The 23202-nt window shown below is 43.9% G+C and overlaps 1 protein-coding gene across 3 annotated transcripts in view; it reads right to left on the reverse strand.

The window, feature by feature from the left end:
• LOC124721716 (dihydropyrimidinase-like) overlaps positions 1 to 22969 on the reverse strand; it is a 211587-nt gene extending 188618 nt beyond the window's left edge. Inside the window, exon 1 of one of the 3 annotated variants that reach the window (XM_047246804.1) lies at positions 22732 to 22969. In XM_047246804.1, coding sequence (XP_047102760.1) covers positions 22732 to 22770 — 39 coding nt within the window. In that variant the 5' untranslated portion in view covers positions 22771 to 22969. The remainder of the gene's footprint in view (positions 1 to 22731) is intronic. The other 2 variants (XM_047246805.1, XM_047246803.1) reach the window with 2 other exon arrangements.
• Positions 22970 to 23202: the final 233 nt, after the last annotated feature.

The following is a 23202-nucleotide window of genomic DNA, read 5'->3' on the forward strand; positions in this document are numbered from 1 at the left end:
TTTAGTCTTTCTTGCGTACTTCTGTGAAGACGTGAACAGTATCTCTGTTGAGTAGTGTTAATTTTTTTCCCCCTAGGTGCCTGCGTATTTTGCGAGCATTAGTGCCGCGTTAGCCTAGTGTAGTAATCACCAGGAGCAGCGCATGGGCGGTAGTCCTATTGTATCTTATTGTACCTTGGTTCTTGGTGTCTAGTTATACGTTGATAAATATGGATAGGGACTGCGCCTGTTGTATGCGAATGCAGTGAGAACTGGTAACTGTCCGAAAAAGGTAAGTATCTGCGTTTGCTTCGGTCCGCAGGCTTCAGGCTGCCGTAGCGATGATGCCAAAGAGGTTACACTCTATGGATATGTAACACAAATTTGAGTAAAAAATGGTTACTTGGGTTGCCTACAAAAGCAGATGCATAAAGACAGATGAGACTTTCCACAGGAAAACTACTTAACTAAACACTTCAAACTTATGTTTAGAATATATTCCTGAAACAAAGTGCATGGGAAAGCTTGTTGCTCAAGACGCTGCGACGAAAAGACTGTGAAAATATGTTCAAAGCATTTCCACGACGCCACGAACCGCCTGCTTAATAGCGTGTTGGTCCACCTCCGGAACGCAATACGGTGGCGATTGTGCGTGGTATGGATTCCGCAGAGTGCTTCGTACGTTTCTGGAGGTTTTGTGGCACCAGGTGTATACGCAGAGGTCGCGCTATTCCCATAAATTACGGGTCGATGGTTTCCGGCCGTGGATCTGGCGCCCGATAGCGCCACAGACACGTTCCATTACGTTCAACTCAGACGAATTTGGTGGCCAAGAAATCATCGCGAGTTCACTATCCTGCTCAAACGCCTGTAGCACGATTCCGGCCTTGTGACACGGACAGTTGTCCAGCTGCAAGATGCCATCGCCGTCTAAGCAGACACCAAGAAAAAAGGATAATGGTCACCCACATTACTAGAAGTCCTGTGGAAGTCCAGTTCCTGACACTGCAAAATTGAAGGAGCATCGTCTTATCCACCTGAACATACAGTGGATGGTTCCAGTTTAAGATATATTGCTTCCCGGCGGTTTTCAATAACTGCACAACTGTCATTCAGCAAGTTTTCATATGATCACTGCAGTGAATTTCAGAAAGCCTAGTCTGCACATCCCTGCAGCTGCTTCTACTTCCAAATAATATCAACATAGTATGAAGTAATTTAACCAATTTTTGTTTCTGACAAGGGAACCTCCCCATCGTCCCCCCCCCCCCCCCCTCAGATTTAGTTATAAGTTGGCACAGTGGATAGGCCTTGAAAAACCGAACACAGATCAATCGATAAAACAGGAAGAAGTTGTGTGGAACTATGAAATATATATATATAAACTGAGTAGTCCATGCGCAACGTAGGCAACATCAAGGAGACTGAGCTTACGAGCGCCGTGGTCCCGTAGCGTGAGCAGCTGCAGAACGAGAGGTCTTTGGTTCAAGTCTTCCCTAGAGTGAAAAGTTTAATTTTTTATTTTCAGAAAATTATTATCTGTCCGTCCGATGCGAGGTAACTGCGCCGTAGTGCCGGCCGAAGTGGCCGTGCGGTTAAAGGCGCTGCAGTCTGGAACCACAAGAGTGCTACGGTCGCAGGTTCGAATCCTGCCTCGGGCATGGATGTTTGTGATGTCCTTAGGTTAGTTAGGTTTAACTAGTTCTGAGTTCTAGGGGACTAATGACCTCAGCAGTTGAGTCCCATAGTGCTCAGAGCCATTTTTTTGCGCCGTAGTATGGGGACGCTACACCTAAACAAACATCGAAACAAAACATACGTTTTGACAGAGCACAGGGAAAACTGTACGACTGTGAAACTGTTGCATTCATTTGTTGCAGTTTATGTGACAAACTTATGTTTTCATCATTTTTTTGGGAAAGATTATCACATCCAAAAGAAAACCTAAATCGGGCAAGGTAGAAGAATCTTTTTACCCATTCGCCAAGTGTACAAGTTAGGTGGGTCGACAACATATTCTTGTCATGTGACGCACATGCCGTCACCAGTGTCGTATAGAATATATCAGACGTGTTTTCCTGTGGAGGAATCGGTTGACCTATGACCTTGCGATCAAATGTTTTCGGTTCCCATTGGAGAGGCACGTCCTTTCGTCTACTAATCGCACGGTTTTGCGGTGCGGTCGCAAAACACAGACACTAAACTTATTACAGTGAACAGAGACGTCAATGAACGAACGGACAGATCATAACTTGGCGAAAATAAAGAAAGTCAGCTTTTCACTCTTGGGAAGACCTCAACCAAGGACCTCTCGTTCTGCATCTCCTCGCGCTAACCACGGGACCACGGCGCTCCTGAGCTCACATTATCCTTGATGTAGACTATCTTGCACATAGACTACTCAGTTTGTATATTTTGTTAATTTTTTTCATAGTTCCACACAACTTCTTCCTGTTTTCTCGACAGATCTGTGTTCAGTTTTTCAAGGCCTATCCACTGTGCCAACTTATAACTAAATCTGAGGGAGGTGCGATGGGGAGGTTCCCTTGTGAGCTATGTCTTACTCTGCTGAGAAACAGATGTTTATGGGACCATTCTCCAACTGAATTGCTACAGCCAAATGGTTAACTGTTTTTGTTGTCACACTGAAATCTATTGACGTTTTTATGAATAACCCAACTCCATTGTATGCCACAATAACTCCAGTTTAGGACCATAGGTCTAACAATATGTTGAATGCATGCTTAATTCTAGAGCAAGTGCTGCAGTTTCCGAAACACAGGCATATTTTGCAGTAAGGAACGCAGGAAATTACCTATCTGCAGGACGTTACAAAGATCTGAATGAACAGTCATCGAGTCCCCAGGAGAGTATTGTCCACGCTGTGTGTCAAACCACTAGCGCTGTGGTTCCCAGCCCATTTTTCCTGTGGAGCTCTTTTTAGTAGAATAAATTTCTATTATGGAGCTCCTTCAGCCTGCTTATGCTTCGCCTGCTAACTGTGTTTAAAAATAGTGTCACAAATGAAGGGACAAAAAGAGGATTCATGTTCTAATTATGTTGCTGTAGTAGCAGCAGCAGTAGATAACCTGGAGAGTGAAGGCTGAATCCTTACAGGTCTGAAGAACAGGTCGGGAACCACTGCTCCAGAAACTAGTCATAACAACCCCATTATTCATGTCAAGACAGCTGATCACTATGTGAAGAAAAATACAACACAGGAAGAAAATCAAGCTTCTTCAGAAACCAAACTGTCGCTTCAAGATGCGAAATAATAATCTGAATGAGGTTATAAAAGCCTTACAGAATAAAAGTTACATAGATGAAACTAGTATTTAATTGCTTAATAGCATATCAAATACAAATTAAAAGTTATTGTCACATTAGTTTCCCAATGCTGCAAATTCTGTTGTTCCTAGAAACTATGACACAGCTTTGCATTAACACTTGCCTGCCACATCCCATAACAATAAGCAAATGGTGTCCAAGTATGGACCTGGTTTCACATGTGAGATTTTTGAACTTTTCAAAGTGAAAGCTGCCTCACATTATTCAAATGACCCTCTCCTTTGTGGTCGGATAATGGAAGACATGGCAGTAAGGGAGTATGTAGAGTATTATAGAGCATCACGGGCATCGATACCTCGGATACGTTGACAACTTCTGCTGTTGATCCAGATAGTCTGTCGGTATCAAAAAGGTAGAGGTGCTACTCCTTGTGGACATAAATAGCAGCTGGAAATTTCCAGCTGAATAATTTTTAATTGCACATATTAGTGGAACCCAAAAAGCTAACTTAGGAAATAGATTGTTCTTCCAGAGTCTACAGATAACAAAGCTGTATCTTCAACACATGATTGTGTTGCACCAAATCTTGTCATGGCACCATCTCCTGGTTGTCTCCCGAACTACAACTTTATGTACTGCTTTAGTAGTAGTAGTAGTAGTAGTAGTAGAGGGGTTTTGTGGGCGCAAGACAGCAAGTACTGCTTTAGGTGTTACTGACAAACAATTCAGTGTTACCTCTCCTGGATCCACAACAAGTTGGTACGGAACACTTATAAGGACAAATTAATTAATTCTTACAGTAACACAATTTAATTCAGCTGCATTTAGGTACTACGGATGCTTCGGGAGAGTATTCATTTAACTATAAAAGTTATGCACAAGCAACATTAACTGGTTTAAGAAAAAAAATTGAAGTCTCTCTTGCCACTCAACTTTTCATTGATTTAGTAACTGATGCTCTAGAGGAAGCATCTGCACTAGAAATAACTTTTATGAGGTGTAATGCTAGTGCCAAATTTACTAAATTAATGGATCCCCCATCTACATCTACACGGTGACACTGCAATTCACACTTAAGTGCCTGGCAGAGGGTTCATCGAACCATTTTCATACTACTTCTCTCGAATGGTGTGTGGGGTAAAAGAAACACTTAAATCTTTCCGCTCAAGCTCTTATTTCTCTTATTTTATTACGATGGTCATTTCTGCCTACCCGAACAGGAGAGCATTAATCTGACGACCATCTCATTCAATTATTTCAACTAGACATTCAGACACACTCCATTGGAGTAATTGATGAACCACTGGCTATAAATAAATCTCAGGAAGATACTGGTGGACGTAGGCATTACTACCATGAAGTGTTCTGTTGCAGCTAGGAGTGGAACATTTATGTCCATAGCACCATGATGATTTCATGGTTTGTGAAGTTACATGAAAGTGCATAACAAGCCTGTACTTCTGAACTTGAGTGCCACCCTGAAAGATCAATTGCCACTTGACAGTCACTTAGTGTCGGTGATAAAAGTTTCACAGAAACTACATTTACAGACTAGAATGGCTAATGCAAGAACAGTGTTGAATGATCTTGCCCACAAAAACAAAATTAGGTCAAATACATGAGAATAATTATGTTTGAAGGAGAGTAAATCATACTGATGATAAATGACACTGGTCAATAATTTGCAAGTTGGTTTTGACTGAGAAACTGAAAAGATTAAATATGACAAAGTACTAGAGTTGTCATTTTGCAAATAAAATGATCAATTAAGTTTACATCTCATTGACTGCCAAAAGCTATGGCACCTCTGGTATCTAGTGTCACCTGGAAACCCTGCTGCTGCTGCACCTCTCGGTGCACTCAATCTCATCAGCTCACACTCACTTGAGGGTGAATGGCAAACAGCGAACCTCTGGTCGGGAGGAAAAAGTAGGCACTCACAGCATGGTTTTCCTGTTCTTCATTAAATCAGATTTGAGGTCTTGCCCACAGCTGATAGTTCATCTCAGCCAGCACAGAGGACGCCCTGTCTGCCAGGGAGAAGTGCAGAGGGTAGAGGGTAGGCTTGCTCCTCATTCGGAGCTCCAGCATTAAGTGGATGATTGAACACCTTTGCAGCATCAATCCCACCTGTCCTCTGATTTGGAGCTGAGTGGAGGCCTTAAACCAGCGGCAAAGAAGATTCTGTGACAATCTTGGATGCCGTTTCCTCTAAATCCACAATCGGTTGGAGAATTTTAGAACCACCTCCTCCTTAAGAGGCCAGGTGTACACTACCCACAGTAAGTGGATACTAGAGTGGCACAGGACATGGTGCATGCACATACTGATCTTTTTGGAGAAGCAAAACATCTCCATCGATCTGAAAACCAATTTGATTTCTCAGATGGGAGATTATCGGGCCCATTATTTAAAGAAAGTATCACTCTTATGTATATTGGAGGCAATACGTTAATTTAGTATTAGATAACTACAAAAGCATCTAAGATTGATCTGACTGGTGGGGTTAATGGGACCGAACGGCACAGTCACGAGTTCCTCCATCCTATATGCCTTAAGCCGTGAACAGAACTCACAGAGAAAGGACAAATCCTGATGAACTCTAATGTAACCGAGAATCAATAAAACCTGGAGAGAGAAACAAGTGGAAGTGAAAGAAGAGTAAGGGGATGAATATGGGCAAGCTACTCTGCTCAAAAAGCATCTGGAGGCCCTGGGAACATGTTATGCTATGGGAGACACACCGTCTGCATCTGTCAGGTGTTTCCCCACCCTTCCTCATTTCCACAAGAAAACTAGCAATGCATACCAGTTCATAAAGTCTTAGGAAAGAGAACAATGATGCGACAGTAATCCAATGATATATATGTAAAAGAATAAGAAGATTTATAAATGTGGGAATGGTAGTAGCCAAGCCAGTCCACTGAGCAAGGGCAGCTATGAATGCTCTGGCTTGGGGCACGTGACAGAGCATTCCTCCAATCCTTCAAGCATCTCACAGGGCCAATATGCCCTACCTCAGAGAGTAGCAGAAACAACCTTTACAGGTAAAATGTAAAACCAGCTCAGCCACTTTGGCAGTATCCATTAGCACCAAAGGCAGTGTGTTAGCAAGTTGAAGGTTTAGACCTAAGGTGGTCAAATTAGGGCAGTCCAGTAGAATGTGGGCCACCATCAGACAGATACCACACTGATAGCGCGGTGAATCCTTGTGATGTAGGCTCTGGCCAGGGAGTGTCTAGTGTGACTAATGCAAAGCTGACAGAATGGTTGGCTGATATAGAGGAGGAGGGGAAAGGACCAAACTGTGAGGTCATTGGTCCCTTGTTCCCAGTGAAATAATTACACAAGGGAAAGAAAAGAAAGGAGACATAGAGCACAATAACAGGAGAATGGAAGAACCAGAAGAAAGACAGGGAAACCAACACTACTATGGACAAAACAGGAAAAGAAAACCACAGAGAGAAGCAAGCAACACATAAAAGGGATAAAACACCAGAGCAGACGGCCATGGCTCGCCGACCACGAGAATAAAAAGGAAAAGCTAGCCACTCTGTGACACATTAAAACATCCAGCCTGACATTAGAGTGGAGAACACAAAGGGACCAAGAACATGCGTGAAAACTTATATAGAATGATAAAACCTACTGTCACATATAAAACAAAACTAAATTAGCCGATGAGGCATTGTCAACTAAAATTAATTGCAACAAGTCCAGTAACTGAAGAGTCAGTCACAGGGCAGCCAAAGGAGGACAGCTCACCAAGATATGGGCCACTGTCAGCTGAGTGCCACACTGACACTGAGGTGGGTCATCACAGTGCAGGAGGTAGCCATGTGTCACCCAAGCGTGGTGAATGCAAAGCCGACAGAGAACCACATAGTCCCTGCGAGCAGCAGCCCACGTGGAGGTCTTCCACATATTCATAGCCTCCTTAACAGCACTTAATTTTTGTGCGTACTGAGGTTATGCCATTCCATCTCCCAAAGCCGCAAAACCTTGCAGTGTAGTAATGACTGCAGGTCAGTTAGAGAGAAGCTCATCTCCATAAGCAGTTTCTGGGTAGCCTGTTTGGTCAGCCTGTAAGCAAGTTCGTTGCCTGGGATTCCAACGTGACGTGGGGCCCAGGCAAACACCACTGAACGACTGACCATTCCAGGGCATAGGCGGACTCCTGGATGACAGCTACCAAAGGATCACGAGGGTAGCACTGAATGATTGCTTGTAAGCTGCTCAAGGAGTCAGTACACAGAAGAAATGACTCCCCAGGGAATGAACGTATGTGGTCAAGAGCACCAGGTCTGCAGGAAAAACATTGCAGCCATCGGGCAAGGAATGCTGTTCAATATGTCCTCCATTGACGTATGCGAAGCCGACGTGACCATCAGCCATAAAGCTGTCAGTGTAAACCACTTCATAGTCTCAGTACATGTCAAGAATCAAGAGGAAGTGGCAGCGGAGAGCCGTGGGGTTAACCATGTCCTTAGGGCCATGTGAAAGGTCCAGGCGAAGCCGCTGCCTAGGTGTACACCATGGAGGTGTACATGAATGGACCTCAAGTATATGTGGTAAAGGCAAGGACTACAGTTCAGAAAGAAGGGATCGGACACCAACTGCAATTGGGAGCCCTGTAGAGCTGGACAGATGGATCTACAGCAGCTGCTAGACCATTAATGGCCACTAAAAATAGTTACGCTCAATACAGAGCCCTGCAGGACCCCATTCTCCTGGATATGGGGGGGAACTATGGGAGGCACCAACTTGGACACAAAGTATGAAGCGACAGGAAATTTTGGATAAAAATAGGGAACAGGCGTCGGACACCCCACTCATATAATGTGGCCAAGATATGATGTCACCAGCTCGTGTCATATGCTTTTCATAATACAGAGCTGCCGATGCGGGAGATGAACCGCCATGGGTGGGAAGAGGAGACAGTAATTCGGATGCGCAGGAGAACTACGAATGTGTGCAACCTAACTGGCCAGCACGTGTGCATGCCTAACCTGCAATGGAGGGGCTCCGGCCTCCACCAGGACGCTGGTCATCAGACTTGTCCTAAAACCTCCGGTCACTAGGAGAACGCCACAGTGGTGCACTGGGCCAAGTGTGTTATCAGTGGTAGAGCGACCCTGGCGGAAGCCACCCTGACATGGAACCAGTAGGCCACGTGACTCCAGGACCCAACCCAACTGCTGACACACTGCGGGTACCACTGAACCATAAACCAGACTCCCATAGTCCAGGAGGACTCAGCAAGGGCTCTGTAGAGCTGCAGCAGCATAGAGTGATCTGCACCCCAGTTGGTGCTGCTCAGGCAGCGGAGGGCATTGAGGTGCTGCCAGCATTTCCGCTTAAGCTGACGAAGCTAAGTCAATTGGGAGTCAAAAACCAGTCCTAAGAATAGATGTGTCTCCACTACAGTGAGCAGATCGTCATTAAGGTAAAGTTCTGGTTCCGGATGAATGGTACAACACATACACAAGTGCATAACACACGACTGTGACCGAAAACTGGAAACCGTGAGCTAGAGCCCATGACTGCACCTTGTGGATGGTTACCTGTAGGCACTGAACAGCAACACAAGTACTGGTGGAGCAGTACGAAATGTAGGAGTCATCTGCATACAGAGAAGGTGAGACAGATGAATCTACAGCAGCTGCTAGACCATTAATGGCCACTAAAAATAGTTACGCTCAATACAGAGCCCTGCGGGACCCCATTCTCCTGGATATGGGGGGGGAACTATGGGAGGCACCAACTTGGACACAGAAAGTATGAAGCGACAGGAAATTTTGGATAAAAATAGGGAACAGGCGTCGGACACTCCACTCATATAATGTGGCCAAGATATGATGTCACCAGCTCGTGTCATATGCTTTTCATAAATAAAAAAAAGATGTAAAAAAAGATGGAAACTAGGTACTGGCATCTGGAAAAGGCTGTTCGGATTGCAGACTCAAGGCACACAAAATTATCAGTGGTAGAGCGACCCTGGCAGAAGCCACCTTGACATGGAACCAGTAGGCCACGTGACTCCAGGACCCAACCCAAGTGCTGGCACACCATAAATTCCAGCAGCTTACAAAGAACACTGGTGAGGCTGATGGGCCAATAGCTATCCACATCAAGCTGGTTTTTACCGGGTTTGAGCACTGGAATGATGATGCTCTCCTGCCATTGTGACAGAAAGATGCCATCACACCAGATCTGGTTGAAGGTGATGAGGAAATGTCGCTAGTAGTCAGATGAGAGATGTTTAATCATCTGACTGTGGATCCGATCTGGCCCAGTAGCAGTGTCGGAGCAATGTGCAAGGGCACTGAGGAGCTCCCACTCTGTAAATGGGGCGTTATAGGATTCACTGTGGCGTGTAGCGAACGAGAGGACTTTCCCTTCTAGCTGCTGATGGGGAGTGCAAAAGGCTGGGGGTTAATTCTCCGACGCAGAGGCTCGAGCATAGTGCTCAGCAAAGTGCTCGGCAATCGCAATTGCGTCGGTAGATAACACACCATTTTTGTTAACACTGGGAACACCTGTTGGGGTCTGATACTCGAAAACACGTTTGATCCTTGACCAGACTTGGGAAGGAGACATATGGCACCCAATAGTCGAGACGTATCTCTCCCAACACTCCTGCCTCCATCATTTGATAAGTTGGCGAATGCAAGCATGGAGCCATTTAAAGGCTATGAGGTGCTCCAGGGAAGGGTGCCCCTTATGCCACTGTTGAGCTCATTGACGCTCTGTAATTGCTTCAGCGACTTCCGGCGACCACCAAGGGACTACCTTTCACCAGGGGGACCCCAAAGAGTGAGAGATTGCGTTTTCTGTTGCAGAAAGGATTGTTGTAGTCAAAGGATTGTTATCACCTGCTCAACCATCACACTGATGTTCCTATGTGGGGGAGATTCAGCGGTGACAGCAGAGGTGAAAGTTTCCCAGTCTGCCTTTTTAATGCCCATCTGAGCAGGCGTCCGTGGGCCTGATGCCGGAGCAGTGACAGGAAGATGGGGGGGAAGTGGTCACTACCACACAGGTTGTCATGTGCTCTCCAGTGGATAGATGGGAGAAGTCCTGGGCTACAAACTGATAAATCAATGGCTGAGTAACTACCATGAGCAACACTGAAATGTGTGGTGACCCCAGTAGTTAAGAGGCAGAGGTCGAACTGAGACAGTAAAGTTTTGAAATCTCTGGCTCGGCTAGTAAGCACGGTGCCATCCCACAAGGAGTTATGGGTGTTAAAATCTCCCAAAAGTAGGAAAGATTTAGGGAGTTGATCAATCAGTGCAGCTAATACATTCAGGGTTACTGCACCATCTGGAGGAAGATATACATTGCAGACAGTTATTTACTGTGTCATCCTTATTCTGACAGCCACAGCTTCAAGAGGTGTTTCAAGGGGCACAGTTTCACTACATACTGAGTTTAGGACAAACGCAAACTCCACCTGACACACGACTATAGTCGCTATGGTTCCTGTAATATCCCTTATAGCTGCGGAAGGCAGGGGTCTGCATTGCCGGGAACCAAGTTTCCTGGAGGGCAATGCAGTTAGCAGGTGTAATGCTTAGCAGTTGCCATAGCTCAGCGAGGAGGTGGAAAAAACCGTCGCAATTCCACCTTAGGATGACGTCATCGAGAGACTGGGAAGGCAGTTTATGCCTCAGGGTCACTTGCTGCCACGAACTTATTGCCTGAGTAGTTTACATCCATTGTGTCTGAGAGTCCGGCGAGATCTAGGTCCTCAGTGGACGCCAGAATCTCCACCTCATCCACAGGTGCAGAGCTTGTAGGTAGCGGTGGTGTGGGTGGCACTGCAATTCCCTTGGTTTTGAGGATCTTTTTGGATTTCTCTCACTGCTCCTTGGATTTCCCTGGCTAGGAGGACTTCACTGATTCAGTCTCCAGGACTGAGGATGAGCATGTAGCCCTACAACCAGCTGCTTCAGGGCTCTTCAGCCACTGGCGGGTGTCATCTTTCACACTAGCAGAAACCTGGGAGGGGAGTGACCCAAGGGACCCCTTCCTAGCGAGAGGAGCCAAAGAAGACTTACGCTCTTCTGGCGCAGAAGTGGCGACTGATATCCTCAATAGTTGGGGGCGGGGGGCTGTTGCTCCCAAAGTAGGTGGTGCAGGAGCAACAGGGAGGCAAGTGCCCCCCACCATCAAGGGGGCAGGTGTAGTATTCCGGCTCTGAGAGGTGACTGAGGTTGGCGGATCTGATGGGGTTAGAACTGTTGTAGCAGCAGCTTAAGACGATGTCATATGTAAAGGATGTAGGCGTTCAAATTTCCTCTTAGCCACAGTGTAGGTCTGTTGGTCCAGGGTCTTGTACTCCAGGATTTTCCTTTCTTTCTGGAGAATCCTGCAGTCAGGCGAGCAAGGCAAATGGTGCTCTCTGCAGTTGACAGAGATGGGAAGCGGGGCACATGGAACATTGGGATGTGATGGGCATCCGCAATCTCGACATGTGACGCTGGAAGTATAGCGGGAAGACATATGGCCGAACTTCCAGCATTTAAAGCATCGCATAGGGGGAGGGATATAGGGCTTTACATCACAGTGGTAGACCATCAACTTGATCTTCTCGGGTAATGTATCACCCTCGAAGGCCAAGATGAAGGCACTGGTGGCAACCTCATTATCCCTCAAACGGACAATATTTAAGCTCCCATGGGGCGTGATGGTTACAGAAACCTCCCACAGCTTGTCACAAGCAAGTTACACCCGTGACTGGACTGAGCCTGCTGTTTTGATCAAGACTGACCCAAATCTCATTTTGGACAAGCCCTCCACCTCCACAAACTTGTCCTCTATATGCTCAACAAAAAAACTGAGGCTATGTCGTCATGAAAGATTCCCCATCAGCTCTCTAATGTACAAGGCACCGGGGCGAACAAGAGCCACTGCCATCCTTAGCCTGATGTTCCTCCCATGGTGTGGCCAGGGAGGGGAACGATTTGGGGCTGTACTTCTGTGCATTGAATTGAGCCCATGAATGCTTTGAAACTGCTGGTGTTTGACCACCAGGAAGAGATGATGTATTACGCTTCATCGCGTGCCATCCCCCCTTATGCCACCCACTCTGTCCAGGAGCCCTCTCCACGGGCGCCACCCAGCTGCAGCAAAGGCCACCTGGCAGGATGGTCATTGCTGGGAGTCCCAATGATCCAGGGTTACAAGATCTACTCCTCGGTATATGTGGGGAGTTAATGGCACAGACATCCACAGAGTGATCCCTGTGTGGTCATGGGGCTAAAACCAACAGGGTACATGTAGCCCCACCACAATGAACTGGCTACCGTGCTGGATATCAGCTGCAAGCAAGCAAACAAGTCCATTATCATTGTCAGCATAGAAAACGATACTGCACAGTGGATGGAAAAATATCCACCCTGGATGGTGACTTCACCCAACAGCTGGAGTACGAGCAGAAGTGCAGATCCACATCGACAAAGGATGCGATAGGTCTCAGTGCGTGATGGACATGATGCACCATGTAAGGCGCCCTTCCCTAATTGCCTCACTCTTTGGGAAAATTTTGAAAAATGGAGGTCAAATTCTACAGGGGACCATCACATAAAGGTCAAAATGTGTGAGACTCCTTTTAGTTGCCTCTTATGACAGGCAGGAATACCTCGGGACTATTCTAACCCCGGACCCGCAGGAGGTGCTGACAGTATGGTAGATTCCCCGTGCAAAGCATGAAGAGAAGACTGCCACACAGTCACCGTCCCTTTTGTTGCTCACAGTTTGTCCCAGAAACCAGGGCACACTAATCCATGTGCCAAGCCCCCAACAATTCACAGCACAGCCAACCAAAGGTCCCGTTCCAGTACCATATCTCCAAAGTCGGTATCCTCATAGCCAACTTGGCCAACCAGTCAGCATGTTTCTTCCCTGGGATCCGTTCGTAACCTGGTTCCAGACAAAGATGTTCAACCATCCAGCTTGATGGAGGTCAGAAAGGAGATCCTGGATAGTCACAACCAAAGGGTGTCGAGGGTAGCACTGGTTGTTAGCCTGGAGACTATTTAGGTAGTCACTGCCAGTTAAGAACATCTCACTGGTGCAAGAACCAATGTGACAAAGCTCGAGCAATGGTCACCAATTCTGCAGTGAATAAACTGCGTATGTTTGGAATGGAGTGTAGTTCAAGGCACCTTGTATGCGTGTACGCAAAACCGGTTCCTCTGGTGACCACAGGGCCATCAATGTATACCACTTCCAGACCCAGATATGCATCAAGGACGGCCAGGAACAGGTGGTGGAAAAACATGGGGTCAACAGAGTCTTCTGGTCCAAAGGATATGTCAAGACAGGTACAAGGACAGGGTACACACGATGAGGGCATACGCAATTGCTCCCTGACAAGAGGCAACTGTGGGGCAAGCTGGAGTTTACAGTAGAGACACTGTACACGAACTGCCTTCACAACTCTGGTCTGCTGTGGGAGGCGGATCTCCCTAATAAGTAGTTCAAATGCTTGGGAGGGGGGGAGGGGGGGGGCAGTGAATGTATACTGTATAGGTGAAGAGCAGCAGCAGTTCATGATGTGTAGTGGAGGGACCCCAGCTACCGTGTGTAAGCTGTTCACAGGGTTAGTACAAAAGGATGCAGCATCCCCAATGCTAAAGGCAATACCGAGCCATATGCCAGATCCTCATAATCAAGATGGGACAGGATTGGAGCTTTGTTACAATGCAAAACTGTAGAGTGGTATGCGTGCCAGCTGGTGCTACTGAGGCAGTGAACAGTATTCTGGTGCGACCAGCACATATGCTTAAGTTGGCAAAGTTTTGAAAGCCGCATCAACTGGGCATTGAAGACTAGTCCCAAAAAGCGACAGATTCTATCACAATGAGCAACTGGTTCTATTAGTGGACGGACAGTATGATGGTCACAGAAGTGCATGGAACATGTCTTGGCAGCTGGAAACAAAGCCATGGCTGAGAGCAAAGGACTGCATCTTTCGTATGGCACCCTGCAGTTGGTGTTCAGCAACATCCACTGTGGAGGAGCAATAAAAATAGACAGCATGGAGAGAGGGTTACACTGCAGATTTCACAGCTGCAGCTAGATCATTAACAGCCCCTAGAGAAAGGAACATACTCAATACATAGCCCTGTGGACCCCATTCTCTTGCATTCTCTGCGGAAAGCACCAACTTGAACCCAGAATGTATGGTTTGACAATAAGTTCTGGGCAAGAATCAGGAATGGGTCATAGAGACCCCATTTTTGCAGGGTAATGAGGACATGAGGATGCCATATGGTGCCACAAGCAATAAGCTGTTGACTATGGGCAAAAGCTGACCGAATAGCAGATTCTAGGTAGACCAAATTGTCAGCAGCATAACAGCCTTGGCGAAAACCTCTCAAGGTGTTCAACAAAGAATAATGGTTTTGTGGAGTCCCTGTTAGTTCTACATCAAATTAAGTATTGTGGGGCGTATTTCTCCCATTCCTGTTAGCCCTACATTCCTCCCGCAGCATAGCCAGGTACAAAAATATTATGGGGTCATACTGCTCTGTATTGCAGTAACGCTTTCCTGCAGATGAGACTACTGGGGCCATGCGACCAACAGCAGAAGAAAGTTTGATCCACTTCATTCGCGAGTCATCCGCCTTGGGCCACCCACTCCAAACACGAGTACTCCCCACAGACACGACCCAGCCAAAGCAACTGTTACCTTGTCAGGTAAGGGGACGTCCATTAACTACTTGAGCTGTTTTCTTTAAAATTTGGACCCCCTTTTCCTCTTAGTGAGATGTGGTGGGACCCCCACCTCCTCCTCACATGAAGTTTGCCCCGTAATTGTGTCAAAGGACGTAAAAATGAAAGTTTATTTGTATATAAACATTGTTTAAAACACACTAATAAAATCGTGTTTTACTTATAAAAAGTATTAAACAGTGTTTTAAACACACAATTAAAACTACTGAGTAGTATTTGGATGGGCAGACAGATAGGACAGAAATATTTCACGAAAATGGTGTTAACCATTTTGGCGGATCCCTAAAAATGACCTTTTATTGGTATATTACATACATTAAAAGTGAACATTCACTTACTTAGTAGACGAAAGACAACATTATTTGTACTTTCCTTTCAACTTTCGGATTATGAAGCTTTTCAATCTCTCGATTTATATGATCACTTACGAGGATTCTTGTTGGTGAACTTTAGCTTAGCTTCCTTCCACAAACGATTAACTCCTTGCTCGCACATGCATCTCGTCTTCGGCATGCCGCCTAACATTGGCATTGTCAGAATGTCATGACTGACATGCTGCGATTTCGACTGGTGCGGCAAAGAACTCCCCGAATGCAATCTGACACTAAATCGGGGAATTCCGGGCATGCACACCTGTAAAGCATTCGGTTCTGTTCAAAGAGGTCATGAAGACTGGTGGACACTTAAGTATTGTCTATTCTCGGGATTAATTATATAAAACAAAGTCTTATCCGTTATAACAACATATCCTCTTACTTAAAAAGATGGTGTGACATCTTCATTGCCGCCATCCCCTTCACATGAGATTTTGTGATATTTTCCCAACCTCCCACACTCCATTCTGCGCTCACCGCCACCTTAAGTTCCCATGCCCCAGCCACAACAGGCACGTACTCCTTGCCATACGCCGGGAGTTTCTAGTGCGATGCCTGCGTTTGGTAGGGAACCCGTAATCATCACGCCCTTGTCCATCATTGACGACGGGTGTCAATAGGAATGTTACGAAACGTGGGAACGTATTTCTGCTGTGCAATACGCCTCAATTAGAAAACTGTTCCGAAACGAAAGAGTACCAGAGCTCTGTGAACAAACAAAAACTAATCGAAGCCAGTAGGGGTGTAATGATGTGAAACGTTCAACGAACTCTGATATAAAATTCTATCTAAAAAACGGACGCGAAATTCTAAGAGGCTTTGGTATTACGTTACACCTATAAACAGAATAAAGTCATCTGTCCAGTCATCAGTGAACATACATGCAGAGAAAAGGATGGCAGAAGTACTAAATTCCGTTTTTCGACATTGTTCCACCGAGGAAGGTCGTACTGCAGATGCGCTTTTCAGTAGTCGCAGTAACACATGGGTGTGGCATATCCAGTTATGTGACTGCAGTATGGTAAATCAGCTAAAAGCGCTTAACAGAAGGAAGGTAACTGCACCTTTAACGGGACACTTACGTATCGCTGACGCCAATCCGTTGTAGAATTTTATCAAAATACATTTTATGGGTGTTACGAGCTTCTGGAGACAATTTTTCTGCTCTGAAGGGAAAAACTTGGATTCTGTAAACAACGATGGTATGAATCCTAGCTCGCTCTGTCCCCAAGAGCTAAATAGCAGATGATACTGGCACTCATGGTAAATGCCGTGTTCCTTTTGAGTTCGACAGGCTTTCGATGTCGCCTAATGAACAAAATACGAGTTTACGGAATATGTGATCTGCTTTGTTACTGAACCGAAGAGTTCGTTGCAACAGAACATTCTTTGATGAGAAATCTTTTGCTTCGAGTATGCTAGAAGGCAGTGTTATGGGGCAATTACTGCTAAAAAATATATACAAATGACTACGCGGCTAACGCCGCAAGCACCCCGTGCAGGTATTCGAGGATGTTGCTGTAGTATAAGGAGAAGTTGCAGCGTTAGAATATTGTAGCAAAATGCAGGAAGACTTGCCGAGGATCGATGCCGGCTGCACGAGTTGGCAGTTGACCCTCAACAGAATCAAACGTAAAGAGTTTATCACGTTGAATACCACAGCTGAACTGACAATTTTAATGATTAATGAAAACCTTTTCAACATTATTATTACAGGTTTATTGTGTAACGAACGGTTTCGTTCTTAGGAAATCTTCAACGTGCCGAGATGTGCTCAAATCGTTAAATAAAGATCTGGCCGTCCTTTATAATGTTTAAGGCCAAATCCGAAGACAATGATCAACCTTAAATATGGCGAACATGGCATGCTGCGTTCACTAGACTGCCGAGTGTATGTATCATGTGCATCGTTCTGTATTTTACGACGACCAAGCCATTTATATCATGATTCTAGCACAACTCTACTATCTGAGGATGTACGAAGAACGAAACCGGTCGTGAAACAATGAATCTGTAATAATACAGCTAAGGTGGTTTTCATTAACCATTAAAACAAATGCAACATGCTGGACAGTGGTAAGATTACCTAACAATCACTGGAAACGACCATATCTACTGCATACCTGGGAGGATACGCACCGAGCCATTTTAAATTGAGCAACAACGTAAAACTATTAGTAAGAAAGGCAGATGCCATCGATTTCTTGGAAGAATCCTCAGGTGTAGTTCACCCACGAAGGGTGTAGCTTACAAAACCCCGGTTCGACAGCGCTTCAGTATTGCTCGTCAGTTTGGCAGCCTTACTAGGTGATCCAACTACAATGGCAGACGCTATAAGGTGGTGGGCATGACGGAGCAGTTTACTGACAGAAGTGCTACAGCTTACATTCCTCGAAGAGTCAATACATTTCTTCCGTCTACACATACCTCGAGAAAAGACAACGAAGGTTAAGAGACATTCTCGCTCACATGGAGGAACACCAACTTTCGTTTTTTCCGCGCACTATTCGTGATAGGAACAGGAAAAGTGAAAGTGACAATGATACATGAAGTACCCTCCACCGTACACGTCAGGTTGCTTATGGAACATGTAGAGGAAATACTTTTCTATCTAATATGGTGCACAGGAAGGAAAAGCTTGCTATTCTGTGAAAAGGTAGAAATTAAGTTTTACAAGTAATGTAAAAAGTTTCGGCATTCTGGAAGCACTGATTTAGCTTACCAGATATGGCAGTTAGTGCAAAGCCATACCAGAATACCAAAATGAATAACGCACACCGATTTCAGAAAAACCACAGGAAATGCAAATTAGGATAGTTGAATCAAATAATATGTCACTCATTATACGAACATTTCTGATCTACAACCAAGAACTTAGTTCGGTATTCATTTCATTTCACTGACTTACAGTCCCTTACAACATTTAGTGGACCTAAAGTGGAATGACAAAACCAATTACAGGAAAAGATATCACGCTGACACTGGAAGAATCCTGAGGATATTTAAATCATCTATGAAAGAAGTGGCTTACAACACCTGTTCAACAATTCTTGAATATTGCTGATCAGTCTGCGACCCTTACGAAGATGGATTAACAGATGAGACAGAGATACAATGAAGGTCAGCACATTCAGTCTCGTGTTTCTTTAGTAAGCACAAACACATTATAGTGATGCTCAACAAACTCCAGTGATAAACACTACAAGAGACATGCTGTGGAGAAGTTTACTAATGAAATTCTTACAGCATATGTTCCAGAAAGTGTCAGGTAATATATTGATCCCTCCCACTCACAAAAAAGGAATCAGTAGAGTTCATACAGAGTCTTTGTGACAGACATTCCCACCACACATTCACAAATGGAACAGCAGAAGGAATGCAGTGACACATGAGGGGGAGGGAGGGAGAGGGAATGAAGAGGAAGAAGAAACTGAAGTTACTTAATTTATAATGAAAGCTTAATAACAGCAAAACATTTCTGGAAAACAGAAAATATCAATGTGAAACAGCTGGCTGCACAACTATGTTCCCTCTCCAAAAGTAAAGCAGAATTATGAAGTTAGTCTAGACAGAGGGAGTTCAAAAATGTACTGAACTCACATTCCGGAGGACTGGCGTTTATTCCCCATCCAACCATCCTGACTTTGGTTCCTGTGGTTTCCCAAGATGCTAAGGTGAATGCTGGAATGATTCCCTTGATAGTGGTACCAGAAATATCATTAGCCACATCCCATAAGGTGCCTTCTGAGTATAGTTTTACATCACAGTAGTAATATAGTAATGGGTGGTCTTGCCAAGACCTCTACACAAAATGAAGATTTTTAGTTTAGAAATACAAACTTTTTCCTTCATACAATGCGACAATTTATAAATTTGGCTATTTACACTAACCAGTTTATTACTTGGCCAACTTTGACACAGCAACACTTCTGACAATCTTTCACATAGTATAAAGACAAAGCTATAACCCATATCCCTTAATGATTCACTACTTTTGAGGAAGTACTGTAAAACATAACATTTACTGAGCATCTCCACCACTGAAATCTATAGAAACTGCCTTAGACATCAGAAGAGAACCTTCATCACATTCAGTCCAATGTGGTGCCACCTTCCATGTATAATGTACTGGACTCGCACTCGGGAGGGATTCCCATGGTTTTCCAAGTTGCTAAGGTGAACGCTGGAATGATTCATTTCATTATGGCATTTGCCCTATTCTCACCCAATCCTATCATACTTTTTTAATGTTTCATAATGTCTATATTATTTCTGTAATGTATCTGACATGTCCAATATTGTTATACTAAATATAAAATTTTAATTTAATTATCCCTCAAGCATTCTTACTCGGTTCAGCCACAGAAGAAATGCCTTATACCAACATGATCAACGGAACAATACCTACCTGCCAACTTAAGTTATACTTAAATCAGGAGACTGCAACACAGTATCTGCCACTGTTTACTGAGAATCATTATAGTGAAATATAGTGGATGAATAAGGTATTACAAATGATGAGGTAACAATACATACTCCCTTCCACTTATTACAAAACAGAAGTTATGTTATCCAAAATGGGAGGAGATCATGCAGTGAAATAAGACAAAGTTCAGTTAACTATCTACTCTGGCAAAGCACCTGCCTTGTCTTTTCAGGATGATTTCAAGCAGCCATCTTTGAAATCCTATCACATACTCTGTGAATAACAAAGCAAAGCATCTGCATATTACCTCACCGGTACTTTACATTGACAGTCTTTTCAAGTAAACAGAGAGAGAGAGAGAGAGAGAGAGAGAGAGAGAGAGAGAGAGAGAGAGAGAGAGAGAGCTACTTAATAACAAAAGCTAAAGAACAGATTAAAAAAAAACCACACAGAAAATATCAATGTGAAACAGCCGTTGCACAGCTAAGTTCCCTCCCCAACAGTAAAGCAAAATTATGAAATTAGCCTAGATAGAGGGAATTCAAAAATAAATTTACAGAAAACCATGAGAATATAGTGGGTTACATCACACAGGTCAATAATCTGCTTGCTCTGGTGAGTCAGACAGGGGGTTAAGAGTTGATTCTATGTGTCAATTCATTCATTGTTTCCAGAGCAGGAAACAGGTGATTGGAAATAACACCAATTATGATATCTGGAAATTGAAGTCTTTACAACAGCAATTGTCAATTTTGAACATAAACCCACGAGTGCAATATTTTCTCTGCTCCGTGAATCACTGCACTGCACATATGACCTATGAAACTCTGCAAGTATGTGAATATGTGACACTTCATTATTGTGTTATGTACTTTCCAAATACTTGTTCAATACTCTCTGATAAAATCAGCAAAAATGAAGTCCTCCACTACAAACTTATCAAACCTAAGAACAGTATCTGCTTAAGTACACTGTAAAATGGACAGTACTTCATAACTAATACTGTAACTTCAATAACAACTCCCCGGCTCTACAAATCACACCAGAACATTCAGGGCCAATTATGCCCCCTTTCCCTGACAAGCTCTGGCAAATTTGTGGTTCCAATGTATTTGGTGCTACTGGTATTTAAAATATTATCAGTCCACAGCACTTAGTTTATCAGGCAGGTTGTCATTATTACGCCCTACGTGGCTACGACCCCAGTCACGTACAACAACATAGTCAACAGTGGCAAGTACACATTTCACGCTGTTGCCTTAAAGTTTTTCCTGTAGAAATGTCAATGCTCACATCCTACAACAATAATCTGGCAAGCAGCTTCAATAAATTAATGTTTTGTGAGTTGTTTACTGTAGTGGTGGCAATAAACTATATGGAGAAACATGATACTACATAGGTGCTTCCAAAATTAAATTACTGGGGCTGAAACAACCGGCAGCACCAATGAGAACAGACTACCTCAACAAATTTAGGTCCTTCGCAATTTACTTTCATAATTCTTTGTTCATAAATTTATATAAATTATTTTTCATGTATAACAAACTTACATTTGGAACACCAGTACTAAACACTGAAGAAAACTGCTTTACAAACAAGCATTCCCAACTAACTGCTAACCACACAGAGAACAAAGTCAAGTATTTCAAGTGTAGTCTTCAAGACAATGCTTCATTGCTATTTACTTACACGTCAGTATGAGTGGTTTCAGATAGGTGTACAATAATTTGTATAAATCATAAGTCTACTAAAATCAAAAGTAAATCTTAACTTCAGTGAGGAATACATGTTTCATTTCCAATACAGCCCCTTCATGTTACATCATGTCCAGTGATTAGGCAGGTAACAGCCTACCATGGTACAAATATGTAATATTGTGGATTACTAACTGTTACACGCAAGGGAGCCATATGACCTACGAAGCTCTGCAAGTATTTTCTTCTTTAACCTCTGGCATCATAATGAGTAGATATACACGACACGAGTACCTTTGAGTCCAGTGGACAAATCATTACACCTCCACTGCCATTAATAACACTACCGAAAGCAAACGTGCTGCAAATTTCCACAATGATTAAGCTGGAGGAATAATACATGCGCAATCCTCAAAGCGTATTTCAATTGTACTCGAGAAGCTAACTACGACTGGAAAATCAGGACTGAAGTGCAACAATACGACGACGGTAGCTATGAAACTGGACCAAAAATACAACACAGTTGTTCATAAACGTCGTCTACTATAGCAGTTGTGAGACTCAAAGTTTGTCTCTCCCACAGTTACTCTACGTCTTTTTCCACAAATTATAAAAAAAAAAATAAAAATAAAAAAAACCTTTGAAAAGATTGCACATACAGTGATTGGGCAGGCAAGGGATGATCGAAAAAACTGATATCGATTTAAATCATACGTCAAAATAAGATATGCTACTTACGGCTAAACCAACGCACACAGGGAAAAATCGGAATTCGTTAAACTATACAGTAACACGAATACAGCTCTCTACAGCTTTCTTTCTGTAATAAATTAATGGTAACAAAGGATTACAGATACACGTCCTTTTTTTTTTTTTTTTGCTACACTACCACACCCTATGATCAGAACACAACAATGGAAGTTCACTAACAATAACGAATAAACAAAAATGACAACTTTATACTGCATGAAAGCTGGGGAACCGAAAACGGTGTAGCGATCTCTAAATTTACTTAATATTGAGCCAATGTTCAAACAAATTCTATTTATCGTATCAAATAATTATTTTCTAGCCTTTTACGTATCTCTATGTACGTGCGGTGTATTAAAATCTCTTGCTTCTACGGAATTGTGGCACAACAGGCTACAATGCACAGACGGTAAAAAAAGAAAATGAAAAAAAGGGCGAAACGTAATTGTAAAGATAAATATTTTCGTCTACTAACCTGAAGATGTAGCGGCACCTTTTTCACCGGCGTACTCATGGCTATCTAGTATCTTTCTAACGGCAGTAGAGCTAGTAGCAGCAAAAAGTGAGATCCACTGAAGTGTCCAGAAGAGAATACAGCAATGCCGGTATACGCAGCCTACTAGCTACACAGCAGTCAATACGCAATCCCGACCACTACATGCACACAGCACACCCCACCTACCCAGCAGACGACTGCGCAGTGCGAACGCCGCTACGTCCAAAGATAATCGTAACGCCGCAGCAGTCTCAAATAATATCAGAGACATACATGTGCGACCACCGAAGCTACAATCTATGGAGTTGCTTCAACAGCGAAAACATTCAGCCCAAGACTAACGCGTTCCGCCATATACTTGTGACCAAAATATTTCGAGTAGCGTATGGGTATTGTCGTGTGAAAACGGTTATTCGTTTTACCCGCAGATGCCTTAACAGAAGTGAAAGG

The sequence above is a fragment of the Schistocerca piceifrons genome, chromosome X (genome assembly GCF_021461385.2).
Source record: "Schistocerca piceifrons isolate TAMUIC-IGC-003096 chromosome X, iqSchPice1.1, whole genome shotgun sequence".
NCBI lineage: Eukaryota > Metazoa > Arthropoda > Insecta > Orthoptera > Acrididae > Schistocerca > Schistocerca piceifrons.